The sequence below is a fragment of the Sinocyclocheilus anshuiensis genome, unplaced genomic scaffold (assembly GCF_001515605.1).
Source record: "Sinocyclocheilus anshuiensis isolate Anshui unplaced genomic scaffold, SAMN03320099.WGS_v1.1 scaffold363, whole genome shotgun sequence".
NCBI classification, from domain to species: Eukaryota; Metazoa; Chordata; class Actinopteri; order Cypriniformes; family Cyprinidae; genus Sinocyclocheilus; species Sinocyclocheilus anshuiensis.
This window is the reverse complement of record NW_015552568.1, coordinates 45658-59661: the sequence shown is the minus strand read 5'-3', so window position 1 is coordinate 59661 and position 14004 is coordinate 45658. Positions and strand designations below refer to the sequence as shown.

General features: G+C 35.2%; 1 protein-coding gene and 1 pseudogene across 2 annotated transcripts in view; both read right to left on the bottom strand.

The window, feature by feature from the left end:
* Positions 1 to 4563, bottom strand: part of LOC107664988 (butyrophilin subfamily 2 member A1-like) — an 11229-nt pseudogene extending 6666 nt beyond the window's left edge.
* Positions 4564 to 5582: 1019 nt separating this feature from the next.
* Positions 5583 to 14004, bottom strand: part of LOC107665009 (occludin-like) — a 14694-nt gene continuing 6272 nt past the window's right edge. For both annotated transcript variants that reach the window (XM_016455733.1, XM_016455734.1), the window contains exons 4-8: positions 10960 to 11111; positions 9035 to 9253; positions 6810 to 6981; positions 6683 to 6724; positions 5583 to 6563 (exon numbers count right to left, since the gene is read on the bottom strand). In XM_016455733.1, the coding sequence (XP_016311219.1) occupies positions 6465 to 6563; positions 6683 to 6724; positions 6810 to 6981; positions 9035 to 9253; positions 10960 to 11111 (684 nt within the window). In that variant the 3' untranslated portion in view covers positions 5583 to 6464. The remainder of the gene's footprint in view (positions 6564 to 6682; positions 6725 to 6809; positions 6982 to 9034; positions 9254 to 10959; positions 11112 to 14004) is intronic.

The following is a 14004-nucleotide window of genomic DNA, read 5'->3' as shown; positions in this document are numbered from 1 at the left end:
ATTTCTATACTTCTGAATGTTCCAGTGAGCACTGTTGGGGCCATGATCCGGAAGTGGAAATAACATCATTTCACCATAAACCGGCCACAACCAGGTGCTCCTCGCAAGATTTCTGACAGAGGAGTGAAAATAATTATCAGAAGAGTTGTCCAAGAGCCAAGGACCACTTGTGGAGAACTTCAGAAAGACCTGGAATTAGCATGTACAATTGTTTCTAAGAAAACAATAAGTAATGCACTCAACCGCCGTGGCCTGTATACACGCTCACCACGCAAGACTCCATTGCTGAAGAAAAAGCATGTTGAAGCTCGTTTAAAGTTTGCTGCACAACATTTAGACAAGCCTGTGAAATACTGGGAGAATATAGTCTGGTCAGATGAGACCAAAATTGTACTCTTTGGATGCCATAATACACACCATGTTTGGAGGTGCACATCACCCCAAAACATCAATTTGTTGAAGTTCAATTCTGTTCATGAATCTGCCTGTGATTAATTTCAGCTCAGGTTCTAACCTTCATCTCCAGGATGTTGGCGGTCTCCACAATTAACTCTCGACAGGCGTGTGGAGGCCATACGTCCTTTCTGATCCAGATGTGAGCCAGAATATCTGACCTCTGAAAGACATCAGCATAAGAGCTTCCAACAGAGATACACAGAGTTTGAAAATGTGTGTGGAAATGTATTCAATAGCTGACTCTAAAGAGCTGGAGAAAAGTCAGGTACAGGTACAATGCAACCATATATTTGTCTTACCTGACAGATCCTGTCGAGTTCTCGCGCGAGCTCCATTATAAACAGCTGACTCTCTGTTCAAACGGCTCTTTCTTCACATGTTTCCCTCTCTTCCGCGTCTCCTGCACAGACAGTTGGGATTTATGGGGTAACTAAGGCTCCACCAGGGAATATAACGGCTAAACTTATAAATGTTATATTAATTTTTTTTTGAAAGTCATGAACATCTCCACCACATCTCAATTGGATTATAATTGCTGACTAATTTCATAGCTAACATTTTATTTATACTAAATACACATAATTAAATAATATTTTCAGTTAAACTTGTGGAAAAGTGTAAAATAAATTATTAAATTTTGAAGGTTTTCCACAAGTTTAACAGTTACAGCTTGACTGAAAATGATTATATTCAGAATATAATTCAAATATACATGTGATATTTTCCTTAATTTTCCTTATTTTCTTCATCTTACATCTAATTTTGTAGCAGGAAAAATTGTTGTGATGAAAATGATGCCACAACTAAACTAGTTTTAATAAAAGTCAACTCATCTGACATAAAAGCACCTGTAGTTGTGCCTCACACTTTATGTAGTCTATCCTAAATACACACAATTACTGTACATAATATTTTCATATTAAATAATTAAATAATATTTAATAATTTCGTCATATGTTTTGACAAGTGTGTCTTGACTGTAAATAACTATATTCAGTATAAAAGTAACATATAAAAATATATTCTGTTCACAAGTGATATTTACCTTAATTTTCCTTATTTTCTTCATACGCCACATGCCTCACATTTCATTGTGTCTCATTGATAAACAAGTACACTACTTTATTAGTGGGAAATATTGTTGGTTGTGGTGTAAATGACGCCACAACTAAGTTTGTTAGTTAATGATTTTCTCCAAATTACTGAAAAAAATCCTCTGATGCAACAAATGAATGAATGAATGACCTACTGTACCTTCAGACGAAACTTGAGCTTCTTGGCTGGCTCAATTAGGAACTGAAGGCAATCTTTCATCATATTGGACAGCCTGATGTGACCCTATTAGAAATCTGAAAGAGACGGAATGCAGAAAACAGCAAAAGAGGGAAAGAGAGAGATTTGATTAATTTAAGATCAGTGTAACAGCTGAGAAAGATGGGAAGGGTTTGTAACAAGCCTTACTTTCAAAACTCAGCAAACTCAACACAGATTCAAGCTGGAACAACGCATTATTTTTTGATCACTCTGCAGCTCTGCTCCGATCAGCTCATTACGACAGTGGGTCCAGGTCCAGAGAGACCCGAGGAAGCAGCGAGAGCACTTTTAATGGGTGTTTGGGGACAGAGTGGGATGTATTTGTGCTGAATCAGCACGTCTTCTCAGCGTTTCTCCAGCACACCCACACAACCTGCCAGAGCACCTCGACACTCAGTCGATTCCTTATTCCAGCCCCAAATCTTCACAAACCAATGCTAAAATGTTGAAAATCAGCTTATAATATAGGCATACAACATGGCCCAAATGTCTGAGACCACTAGTGAAATGGCTTCTATTTCACATTTTCTAATTTATTACAACATCTTTAATTACAAATTATATTATAATCATGACAATTTGAGACAAATGAAAATTTGAGAACATTTTGACATTAAATGGAGTAAACCCCAAACTTTATCATTTGGAAAATCTTCATTCTTATTTTGTAAAAAACTGTACATGATGGAAAGCTTTTTATTGATATTTATGAAATCAGCATCATCAAATTAGGAAATATTAAGCCTTTTATTTTGTATTGCCTTCTTTTTAAGATGCAGATCTTTGAATGATAAGCTTAAACACACCACCAGTTTGTCCAGCCAACAAAATAAATGAATTTATCTTGTGCACATACTTCAGGTATATTCACAATATTTCTGTTTTAAAATATTTTCCTGTTTCTTTCCAGATTTAAATTAGCCTACATTTTCGATGTAGTCTTAGACTTCTGAATAGCATGTATTTCTTCAGGTTAACTGTACTTTATTTCCTGCTTTTAGACAATAAGAAGGAAGAATAAAAGAGGTCTCCTATAAATAAGTTTGTACATTTACATATGCACTGATAAAAATGTATTGACACCATATGTCACAAATCCATACAACACGATAAAATTAAGTAAGGTTCTTAATTTTATGTTATTTTGGTGCACAATGTTCTCTTGTTTTCTGTTTGGGACAGTAGTGCAATGTCACACCAAAGAAACTACTTCAGCTTCCTTGCATTTATTTATGATTAACTGTACTTGTTGACTGAATGGACATGGCCAGACTCTGATAAGCTTTTATTAATGATCCGCTACATTCTGAAACTAAATTATGTGCCCAAAATAATTGCAATCATGTTCCTCTGGTGTGCAATATGTTTTATTTAGGCTCTAATGAACTCAATCTCATTCATTTATGATCAAATAAAACTGCTGACTTAGACGAATGAACAGTGTTGGGGGTAACTCATTACAAGTAACGTGAAAGTAACTAAGTAACGTAATTAGTCACTTTTTTATGGAGTAACGCAATATTGTAATGCATTACTTTTAAAAGTAACTTTCCCCAACACTGCGAATTAACGTGACTAATAAAGGAGATAAAAGTTTGTACATTTACATCATGGTGCCCTGAGAAAAAAATGCACTGCCATATAGATCACAAATTCCATACGTTGATTTCATGTATGTGCACAAGATACTTTTTTTTTTTTGTTAGCTGGACAAACTGGTGGTGTGTTTAAGCTTATTATTCTAAAACCCAAACTTTCAGACTAGAGTTATATCCACCAAACTTGGCTCAAGACCTTCAGCCTGTGTTGACCTAATAAGCTTTCTTTTTTATATAACAGACTGGACACAAGACATCAGCAGCACCCTAGAAGCAACCCAGAACTGCATAGCAACACCCTAGCAACGCCTCAGACACATTAGCAGCCACTCCATTAATCTGTATAACTGTATAAGCATTAATCAAACTGTAGAACTCTCTGACTGTCTAAGGCAAAGGTACTTGTCAGGTTCTTCTGGTGTGCACTTGTTTACAGCCTGGCAGATTGTTGGATATTTTCACACCACGTGTCAGGTCTGAACCGGGACAGATTAAAGAGGTCCTGCAAGACACACAAACCACGTGAACGAGCACAAGGTGCAGATCTCCCGAACCCACACTGATCCTTTAAGCGAATTAAACCAGTACAGCCCTGTGTGTATTTTTGAGGATGAGCGAGTAGGTGGCGTTGGATGTAGTTTGTAAAAAAAAAAAAAAAGCTGCTGAAGACTGACTCCTTCATTAAAATGCAAATATCATGTATTTGCATTTTATTAATAAAAATAAATATCCTAATAATAATAATAATTATTATTATTATTAAATATCATTGCTATTAATATAATAATCTCATGTGTTAATATGACCATTTAACTCTGCTTCTCAGAGCATTTAGAAACCCTAAATAATAGGCTATACTTATTCTCCCATTAGGTTTATGCAGAATATACGTTATTGCAGATGACAAAAAAGCAGAAGATAAATGAAGACGTCATGATACACTTCAAACTCAGAGAAGTTATAAAGTCATAATATTACGCAGGTGCGCGCCTATTCAAAAGTCATTAAACACAGCAGCAGCACCGTTGCTGATGACAGAATGAAAAGTTTACTAAGATGAAAGTCACATACCTTTCTATTTAACCTTTTGAAATATCCTCAGAAAGTTTTTTCTACATCACAGCCTCGTTTGATGTTTGTGCATCTCGTTGCTCGTTGTCAGGCGCCTCAGCAGTCACGACGGGAGTGTGTGGTGAATCTCTAGGTGACCAATCAGCGTTCACGCGTCTTGGTACTTTAGTTATTAGCTTCTTGACGCGGAGTGATTAACGATCGTGTATTTCCGTAACGTTCCCGAACGACTCCTCGTATATTTCCGCTACATTTCCGAAATAAGACGAGTGCCTTCTCCTCAGCTTGTTATTTAAAAGACACCCAGCAGAGGACGCCGTTGTCTAACATTTCTTACATTATTTGCTCTAATTCTTTGACGCAGTTCTTAAAATTCTGTCTCAAGCCGAAATATGCATTTATATTATATTATTTGTAACCTTTATTTCTTTTTTATTCGTTTTTTTTTCAACTGCTTACACACAAAATCTTTACTTGTCACACAATTTCTGAAACCTGACTCAAACACCAGAACCACACACCAAATCTGCAAAACCATACACTAATTCTTGGCCTTTGACTCAGTTTTCAATTTCATAAAACACTTTTTGCACACACAATTCTCTATGTAACACACAAAAATCTAACAGGAATTAATATTATATCAAAGGTGTTTGCAAATGTTTGCTTTTGAGATGTGTTTGTGATATTTTGAATGCAGTGCTTCATTTTGCAAGAGATGTGAGGCATTTTGCATTTTGTGTGTGCAATTCTTGGATTTGTGTGTAAAGTTTTGAAAAAAAAAAGAGGCAAAGTTTTGAAAATGTCTGTAAGCGATTGAAAAAAACTGCAATAAAAGAAAAACCTTTCGACTCTAAATAGCTTAGTTGCACTTACACAGATTTAAAACTTAAAATATAAAACTTTATTGAAAATAGAAAGGACAAATATGTACAGATGAAAATAAATGCTGTTACGCATGTGAGAAACAAAAAGCATTATCTCATTAACAGACGAAAATGAACGCCCTGTCACTTTTAAATTATTTCATACAAAAACGAGTAAAAAAAAAACTGAACAAAACTTACTTGTCCATAACAACATTACAAAACAAACATAACTTTAATATTTGATCTTGCATAGATATTTGATTGGTTAAGAGATAAAAGCAGCTATTACTGTTTTAAATAGCAGGAAGATCACAATATTTCGAAATGAATCAAATGCAATGAGAATGAGATATAAACATCTAGAACTAAATGAACAGAATCTTTGCATATTTGCAACGGCACCGTTTTTTTTTTTTTACAAAACTCAACTTTAAAAATCACAGCTGAATATGAAATTCCAGTTTCTCTTTGTGATTTAAATTTCCATTTCTTCTTTTACTGAGGCAGTCAGTTGTTAAAAAAATAATAAAAAAATTCTGTAATGGTGTGCTAGTTTAAATACCTCAATTGTTTCTGGGAACTATTCTGGCACACCTCGAAACAAAAACTTTTGTGTTTTCTGAGTTGAAAACAAGCAGTGCCCCACTGTTACACCTTTACAGAAATAGACAATAAAACACACGACCCATTTACAGTCATACACAAGGAAACTAATAGCATAGATGTGACAATGCAGGTGCAAATTACTTAGTTGGAGAGGATTGTCCGAAGTACATTTCCTCCAACAAACACATGTAATCAGCTGACCTCGAAGTTAGCACTCACAACCGCACCCAACAAAAAAACAACAACAATATTGCAATGCTTTATGGCATTTTACAGGCTACATGAAGTCACTCACTCTAAAAAAAGCAGATGTTTCCAGTGAAAGAACAAGTTCCAGGTAATGGAAAGACTTTGGAAGGACCGGTTTTGAAATCGCTGGTCTTCGTTTCCAACCATCTTTAGGGTTCAGGTTAATCATAAGCACTAGATGAAGCCATTGTTACAGCAGTTTCGGGCAACTTTGGTCACACAGTCGTTTGATGGCTTCATCAGTTAAATGCAAAAGTGTTTAACAAGGAGAGCAGGTGTGGTGGTTTAATGCAGCTTATTATTACTGACGGCGGTCATAGATCTTAACCATTCGTTTAATATGGAAAAGCTTGTGGTGCAGTTTGCGACAAAGGTGCTTCTTGTTTTGATAATCTGGCATCTAAGCAGAGAGAATAAGGAAAAGAACGCATCATATTAACATCAAAAAAGCAGAGCATCTATTACTATGAACGTGAGTCAGATGTTTAGTCATACTTTAGTTTTATACCCATGACTTACCCGTTTTAGGTCTTTGAGATGATTATATTCCTCTGCTACAGCCTGTAACGTGAGATAAAAAAGAAAGTCATATGGATTTGAACAACAGGGAGGTGAAGTAGTCATCTGAAATGTTTCAGTCGCTCACCTGGTACTTGGACGAGCCCTCTTCAAGTGTGTCCAGCTCTCTGCTGAGCTTGTTTATCTGATCGCTGATGTCGTCCATTTCGGCACACAGTTCCTTATAGGTCCTGAGGTCCGAGTCAAACTCTTTCTTGTACTCGTGTCGCTGGGTGTCAGACGTGATCTCTGGATACAGACTGATTGGGAAGGAAACAGAAAGCAGCTGGATGGCAGCTTGTATAATGAGCTTTAAAGTAGGCAAGATAATTAAGGTAAATAGTAATTTGGTAGTTTTTAAATAAACTTTTATCCAAAGAGCTGGATATAGCTACAGACACACTTTTTAGCAACAATCCCTCTGGAGCAACCTAGAGTTAAGCATCTTGATCAAAGCAACAATGGTGGTATTTCACGGATTAACGGCTGTGGAGTTTGAACTGACAACCTTTCAGTTTCCACACCGCAGCAAAAAAACAAAAAAAAACGCCCACCATAAACCGAGTAAAGGTGCACACATTTACCGTTACAATCTGTCAGCAAAATCCAGTCATTTGAATAGGAATATGCACAATCAGTGAGGGCATAAATAGTCCCCAAAATGGTCTCTGGTATTTCAAATTGCGCTCATTTGAAATTCCACCAATCACAAAGTTTCGCTAATGTGAAATACTACCATTCACCAAAATTTTACTAATGTAAAACACCAAGATGTGCCAAAGTTTCGCTAATGTGAAATACTACCATTCACCAAAATTTTACTAATGTAAAACACCAAGATGTGCCAAAGTTTCGCTAATTTTTGCGCAGCTCGTCAGTGAACAATGGCTCTGTGTAGTTAATGCTGCTCAATGTGAAAGCACGCACGTGATGGAGATTTACCGCTGATTACAGAACCGGCTTTCTGACAAGATGTGCATGAAATATCACATGCGATTTATCGTGCAGCCCTAACTAACATTCACCAAAATTTTACTAATGTAAAATACTGTACTACCATTTGCAGACATTTCAATCATGTGAAATACTATAATTTGCCAAAAATTCACTAATGTGAATGCAACCATTCATCAAAATTTTGTCAAATACAACCATTTGCAGAAATTTCACAATGTGAAAAAACTATTTGCCAAGAAATTCACTAATGTAAAATACAACCATTTAAAGAAATTTTGTTGATGTGAAATACCATCATTCACAGAAATTTAGCTAATGTGAAATACTACTATTCACCAAAAATTCACTAATTCAATACTTCATTTGCCATTTGTTTTTGCTAATATGAATTACCACTATTTGCAGAAACTCACCTAATGTGAAATATGTACCAGTATTCACTGAAATTTTGCTAATGTGACTATGCCTTAACTCCTTACTAAGGTCAACTTTTTACTAAGTGCTCAAACTTTGAACTTTGAAACTCAAACTTTCAACACTGTATTTTTAATTTGTCAGAAAACAGCAAAATAGTGAGAATATTTTAAAACTTATTCATAATGCAGTGAATACAAGTTTTTTTTAGTCAAGTCAAGTCACTATTATTTATATAGCGTTTTTTACAATGCAGAGTGTGTCCAAGCAGCTTTACAGTATTAATTATTTCTAATGTGAAACACCAAGATGTGGCAAAGTTTCGCTAATGTGAAATACTACCATTCATCAAAATAGTACTAATGTGAAACACCAAGATGTGCCCAAATTTTTTACTAATGTGAAATACTGTACTAACATTAGGGCTGCACGATAAATCGCATGCGATATTTAATGCACATTCAGGGAAATAGTGTGTCGAAATAGTGTGCCGTTCTCCTCTGGCCAGACGAAACCAGCAGTTTAATTCTAGGTTGCAACAAAGTCAACATTACAAGTATTTTAACATTACAAGTATAACTAACATTATCAAAATTAATAAATGCTGAAAGAATATATAGTTCATTTTTACTGTTAAGTGTTCCATTTATATGTCATGTGTCCCCTGTAAGTTTATTGTTTGCAAAAAGATTTTCTTCTCATGGTCCAACAATGAGTGAAACCAAACCACATCTGTTTTTTAACTCATCACAGCCAACCAAACAACACATGTAAACATGCACACATATGCAAAGATCTTTGACCCATTAACCTAAATTTGGTCTATTATGTTAGCATGTGGAGATACGTGCCAGAGATGATTATCTCCTACAGAATTCCTTGCTGTATCCAAGGGAATGCGCTACTAACCCTGGGCCTGCATGACCCACAACCAATTCTTACCGTTTCCATAGATCCTCGTCAAAATCGTTGGCAGTCTCTCCTCCCGTTGTGTACTCGGTTTCGTACTGGGACTCATCCAGCTCAGGGTTCCTCCTGCGTCTCTTGCCCCTGGAGGCGGACGGTTTGCGGATGGTGTCCGTCTGGTCGGAGGGGCTGGAGCTCACTTCTCCAGACGGGGATGTAGAATGAGATGGCCGGCTGAAAGAGCGCTCAGGGTAACTGTGGGTGGAAAAACTGTTACTACTTTATCCAAAAAGAGAAATGAGCAAACATTCATTCAAACACATTTGAGCAAGCAAATATTCTTCAAGATACAATATGACAATCTGAAAAAGAACACATTTATCTGCCATGGAATTAAAATAAAAAATAAATAAAGAAATAAAAAAACTGCGACTTTTTTCCTCACGGTTCAGACTTTTTTTCACAATAGCAAGTTTATATATCACAATTTCTTCTTACAATTGTGAGTTTATATCTAGCAATTGTGAGTTTACATCTTGCAACTATAACATTTTCTCGCAATTCTTTCTTTTAGACACCTGAACTGACAGCATACACATGAAGAACTCTTAAAAAAAAAAAAAAAAAAAAAGTCAGAATAGCGAGTTTATATTATATGAAAAAATCAGAATTGTAAGATATAAACTGATATAAATTACTGTAGTTTAAAAAAAAAAATTATTCTGTGGTGAAAAGAAACTTCCATAGGTTGTGATGTAGTGACAGTAATGAATTGAAGGAAATGCACATTAGAAGCATTACTAGTGAGAAAGTTTCATAGACACAATGTTTTTCTTACTGAGATGATATTTAAGCTACCAAACATAGCATTAACAGAAACATGTTGGCAATACTACAGCAAAATATAATTTGCTCAAGCATTTCACATATCCTCATAAGCTGGTGTTTCACATTTCACTGTGTTAATAAGCAATGTTTTCTTCATTGCACTTCACTGTGATGTTTTTCGTCATTTCCAATAAACATGTTAGGTCAAATTACAGAATACTCGTTTTTAACATTTCTTTAATGAAAAAATGAAAAGCCAATCATCTTTTACATAAAGGTATTGCCTGTTTGCTTACTCTTAACAGGGTCTTTGCCCATGATGTCTATAAAAAAATGATATGAATTAATTAATTTATACTGAATCATTGAAGCTTGTAGAGCCACACAAAAAAGACAGAGACAGACAAGGAGGGACAGACCTGATTTAAAAACAAATTATAATGAAAGAACATCTGATTTAAAAAATGCAAAAAGTTTGATCTCATGCCAAGACACATCATATTTGGTTTAATCTGACCTGACTTCATAAAACTAATGGCCCAGACCATTAGGCAGATTAATGATCCAGACAATAGCAATGATGATTTAACATCAGCTAACCAAGGTCGCAAAAAAAGCCACGGACTACTTTGAACAAGGAGACACATGTACATGTACATTGCCATTCAAATGTTAGATTTTTTGAAAAAGGAAATTAATACTTTTATTTTAAAATGACAATAAAGACCTTTGTTTACTGAGCATCAAATCAGCATATTAGAATGATTTCTGAAGCATCACGTGACACTGAAGACTGGAGTAATGATGCTTTGCATCACAGGAATAAATGACATTTTTAAATATACTAAAATAGAAAACAGTTATTTTAAAATGTAATAATATTTCACGATATTACTGTTTTTTTACTGTATTTTGATTAAATAAATGCACTGTTGGTGAGCATAAGAGACCCCAAACTTTTGATCAGTAGTGCATGGAAAACTGGAATGCAATTCCAAATGACTTATTAAGGCTTTAAGCTATAAAGTTAGCTCCAGCATCTCCTTAGCAGGGGCATGCAATATTGCCTGTTCACATGGAGCTAAGCTTTAAAGTCTCCAGCTATCCCAGGGTCGGATCACTCACTCACTCACCCGATAACATTGTTGGTCTCAGAACTAAAGACACTGCCGGTCTTCAGGGGGATGGAGCCGACACTGGGGGCTGAAACCAGAACAGGAGCCATCTTCTCTGAGAACACCATGGATGCCTCCTGCACGCTCTGTCCATCCTGTACGTGGTTGACCTGAAAAAAGTAACGAACTGTTTAGTACAATGCCTGCAAACTTTGATTCATATCTGAACAAGGAGTATGACGTGCATAACATCAGGAAGCAACATATCTCAGATAATGACAGGCGAAAAGACATCACAAACAATTAAGCAAGCAAGTGAGAAGAACTAATTTTTTAACGTGAATCTGAAATGGTTAAGTCACTTTTGTTTGATGAACAGTAGCATCTTTAATCAGGATAACATTTTAAAAGGGTCTTAAATTATTGTATAATTTTAATACTTTTGCTTATAATGTTCGCAGAAATATTTTGCATCGACATCCAATTTTAATTTTTGATGACCATATTCCACACTATCTCTGATCTTTAGATAAAAATAGTCCTTTTTGGCTGCCAATGCCAAGCATTGATCGATATACAATGCAGTTATACACAGTAATACTAACTTAAATGTGAAATAAATGTTGGTAAGATTTTTTAAATGTATCTGAAAGAAGCTCATCGAGGCTTCAATTATTTTATGAAAAATGGAGTAAAAACAGTAATAATGTGAAATATTATTACAATTAAAAACAACCGTTTTCGGTTTCAATCGATTTATTCCCGCGATGGCAAAGCTTAATTTTCAGTCTCCAGTGTCACTTGATCCTTCAGAAACCATTCTAATATACTGACTTGGTGCTAAAAAAAAACATTTATTATTATTATTATCAATACTGAAAAGAGATTTAATACTTGTGTGGAAAACGATGCATTTTTAGAATCCTTTGATGAATAGAAATTTGAAATAGAATTTTCGGTAACATTATAAATGCAGATTTTCTTAAATGCACCCTTGCTTAAAAAATCTTTCTGACCCCAAACTTTTGAACAGCAGTGAAAATATGCAAAACAAAATGTTAAAAATCTGTTTGGAAAAGTGACATAAAATAAATAAGGGATCAGTTTTACTTGTTAAAAGCCTGTAAGAATGTTGTTTATATTACTTTAATGCACAAAAAGTACATTATTAACAACAATCTGTCTTGATCGCAGACTTTTGAAACTGCAGTCTGTGCAGAACATTATACCAACACTGAAACCATTTTAGATCCATTATTTAGACTTTATTTTCCTTCTGCTACTGTACAGGAAAGACTATAGGGAATAAGAAGCAAAAGTGCTCTTGCTCTTCCTGTTGAGGTTTGATTTCAGAGGATGTTCTCAGCATGTAAGTGAGTGTTTTGTGACAAACCCACAATGCCAAATAATAGTAAAGATTTCTGGGACAATATATGATTTATAATACTACAAGACGAAGAGTGGATAAACGGATATAAGGAAAAACAATTACGAGCAGTACACTGCTAAAACAATGAAATCAGGTGTGCGTGCCGGTGGAATTGTTTGTTTTGTTCTGGAGGGGCTGTGCGTGAAGGTATGTGTGTGTGTGTGTGTGTTTGTGGAGGGAGGGAGGACGCAGCAGGAAAGAGGGTGGAGGAGCGTTTCCCTGCAGCTGGGGAGAAGGGAAAAGCCACTGTGCAGAAGAGCTCAAATCATCCAGGAATTCCAACAATGCTTTCCCTGCATGAGCTACTGCCACCGCTGATCTGTGATCACGCTACATAAGCAGGGAAAGAATGCTTGAGAACACAGAAAAGAGGGACATTTCATGTTCATGACCTCCTTTTGCACCAGAAATAAAAGGTATTCAAAGGGAGTGTGTGGAACGCTGTCAGAACTCATAGATTTACTGAAAGTACCAGGGCAGAGAAAGGCAGACCAGTCTCATGATGGTAGTAATTATGTTTCCAATGGACTTAATCCAAAATCAAACTGCACCCCACGGAGCCTTCACCACCAGCTCTGGGTTCATTAATAACCTGTAGACCTGGATGAAAGATTTACTAGAGGCTGCTCAAGTTTAGCTCAAGATTCTCAGTTTAAAGCTTATTTAATTATCAACCTTGTCGCAGACATTTCTTCTAAAATTAATAGAATTAAAAATAGAAACAACTGTAACATACATTAAGAGTACAGAGCGATATACTTATGAATGTTTGAGTTCATACGGAGTTCTCTGACTTTTGATATGAAACTTTGGTGTTTTAGTACATCTGAGCAGTGAGCACAGTTTGATCTCTTCTGAAAAGCTACAGGTCTGCATTTGCTCTCATTTAATCTCATTTAATCTTTGTATATCTGTCTAGGAAAAACAATTAATATATTAAAGGGTTCTCATCTGTTATTTTTCTTTGCTATGAGGAGTCTCACGGTCATTTCACTTTATATAAATGGATGATAATTAAATGAAAGTTCGTTTGATCTTTCTATTGCAAAATGCCTGTTTCTTGAATAACCTTCATTGCTTTAATTGCTTCTCTTTTTCAAATAAGAAAGAGTCACAGTGAGTAATGCAATGTTATTGAGTGATGCGCGCGCACACACAACATGACTCATGTTCTCTTACACAGCACTAATGTACAGTATTACTACTGAAACACACTGTTCTGTAAAGCAAATAAAACCATAGATGCAATGTGAACAGACAGTCATTACTACACTAGCTAGGATGATAAATTGGTCGATATTTGGCTATTTTTAAAATAATCAGCATTAGCTGATAACAATGCCCACATGGCTGATGAACAGTTTTGTCAGTACCAGAATGTACAGTTTTGTCACATTTTCAGTACATAATGTGCAAATAAGTATTCATCTAAATTCCAATGTTTTGTGTTTCAAAATATGGCTCAAAAAGTATTGCTAAAATAGATAAAGTACATAAATACATTTTTGATATTTTAGTTATTAAATTATTTTTAACCATTTTAACATATATTTGTATATATTTTCAAATTTTCTACCTATATATATATATATATATATATATATATATATATATATATATATATATATATTGTA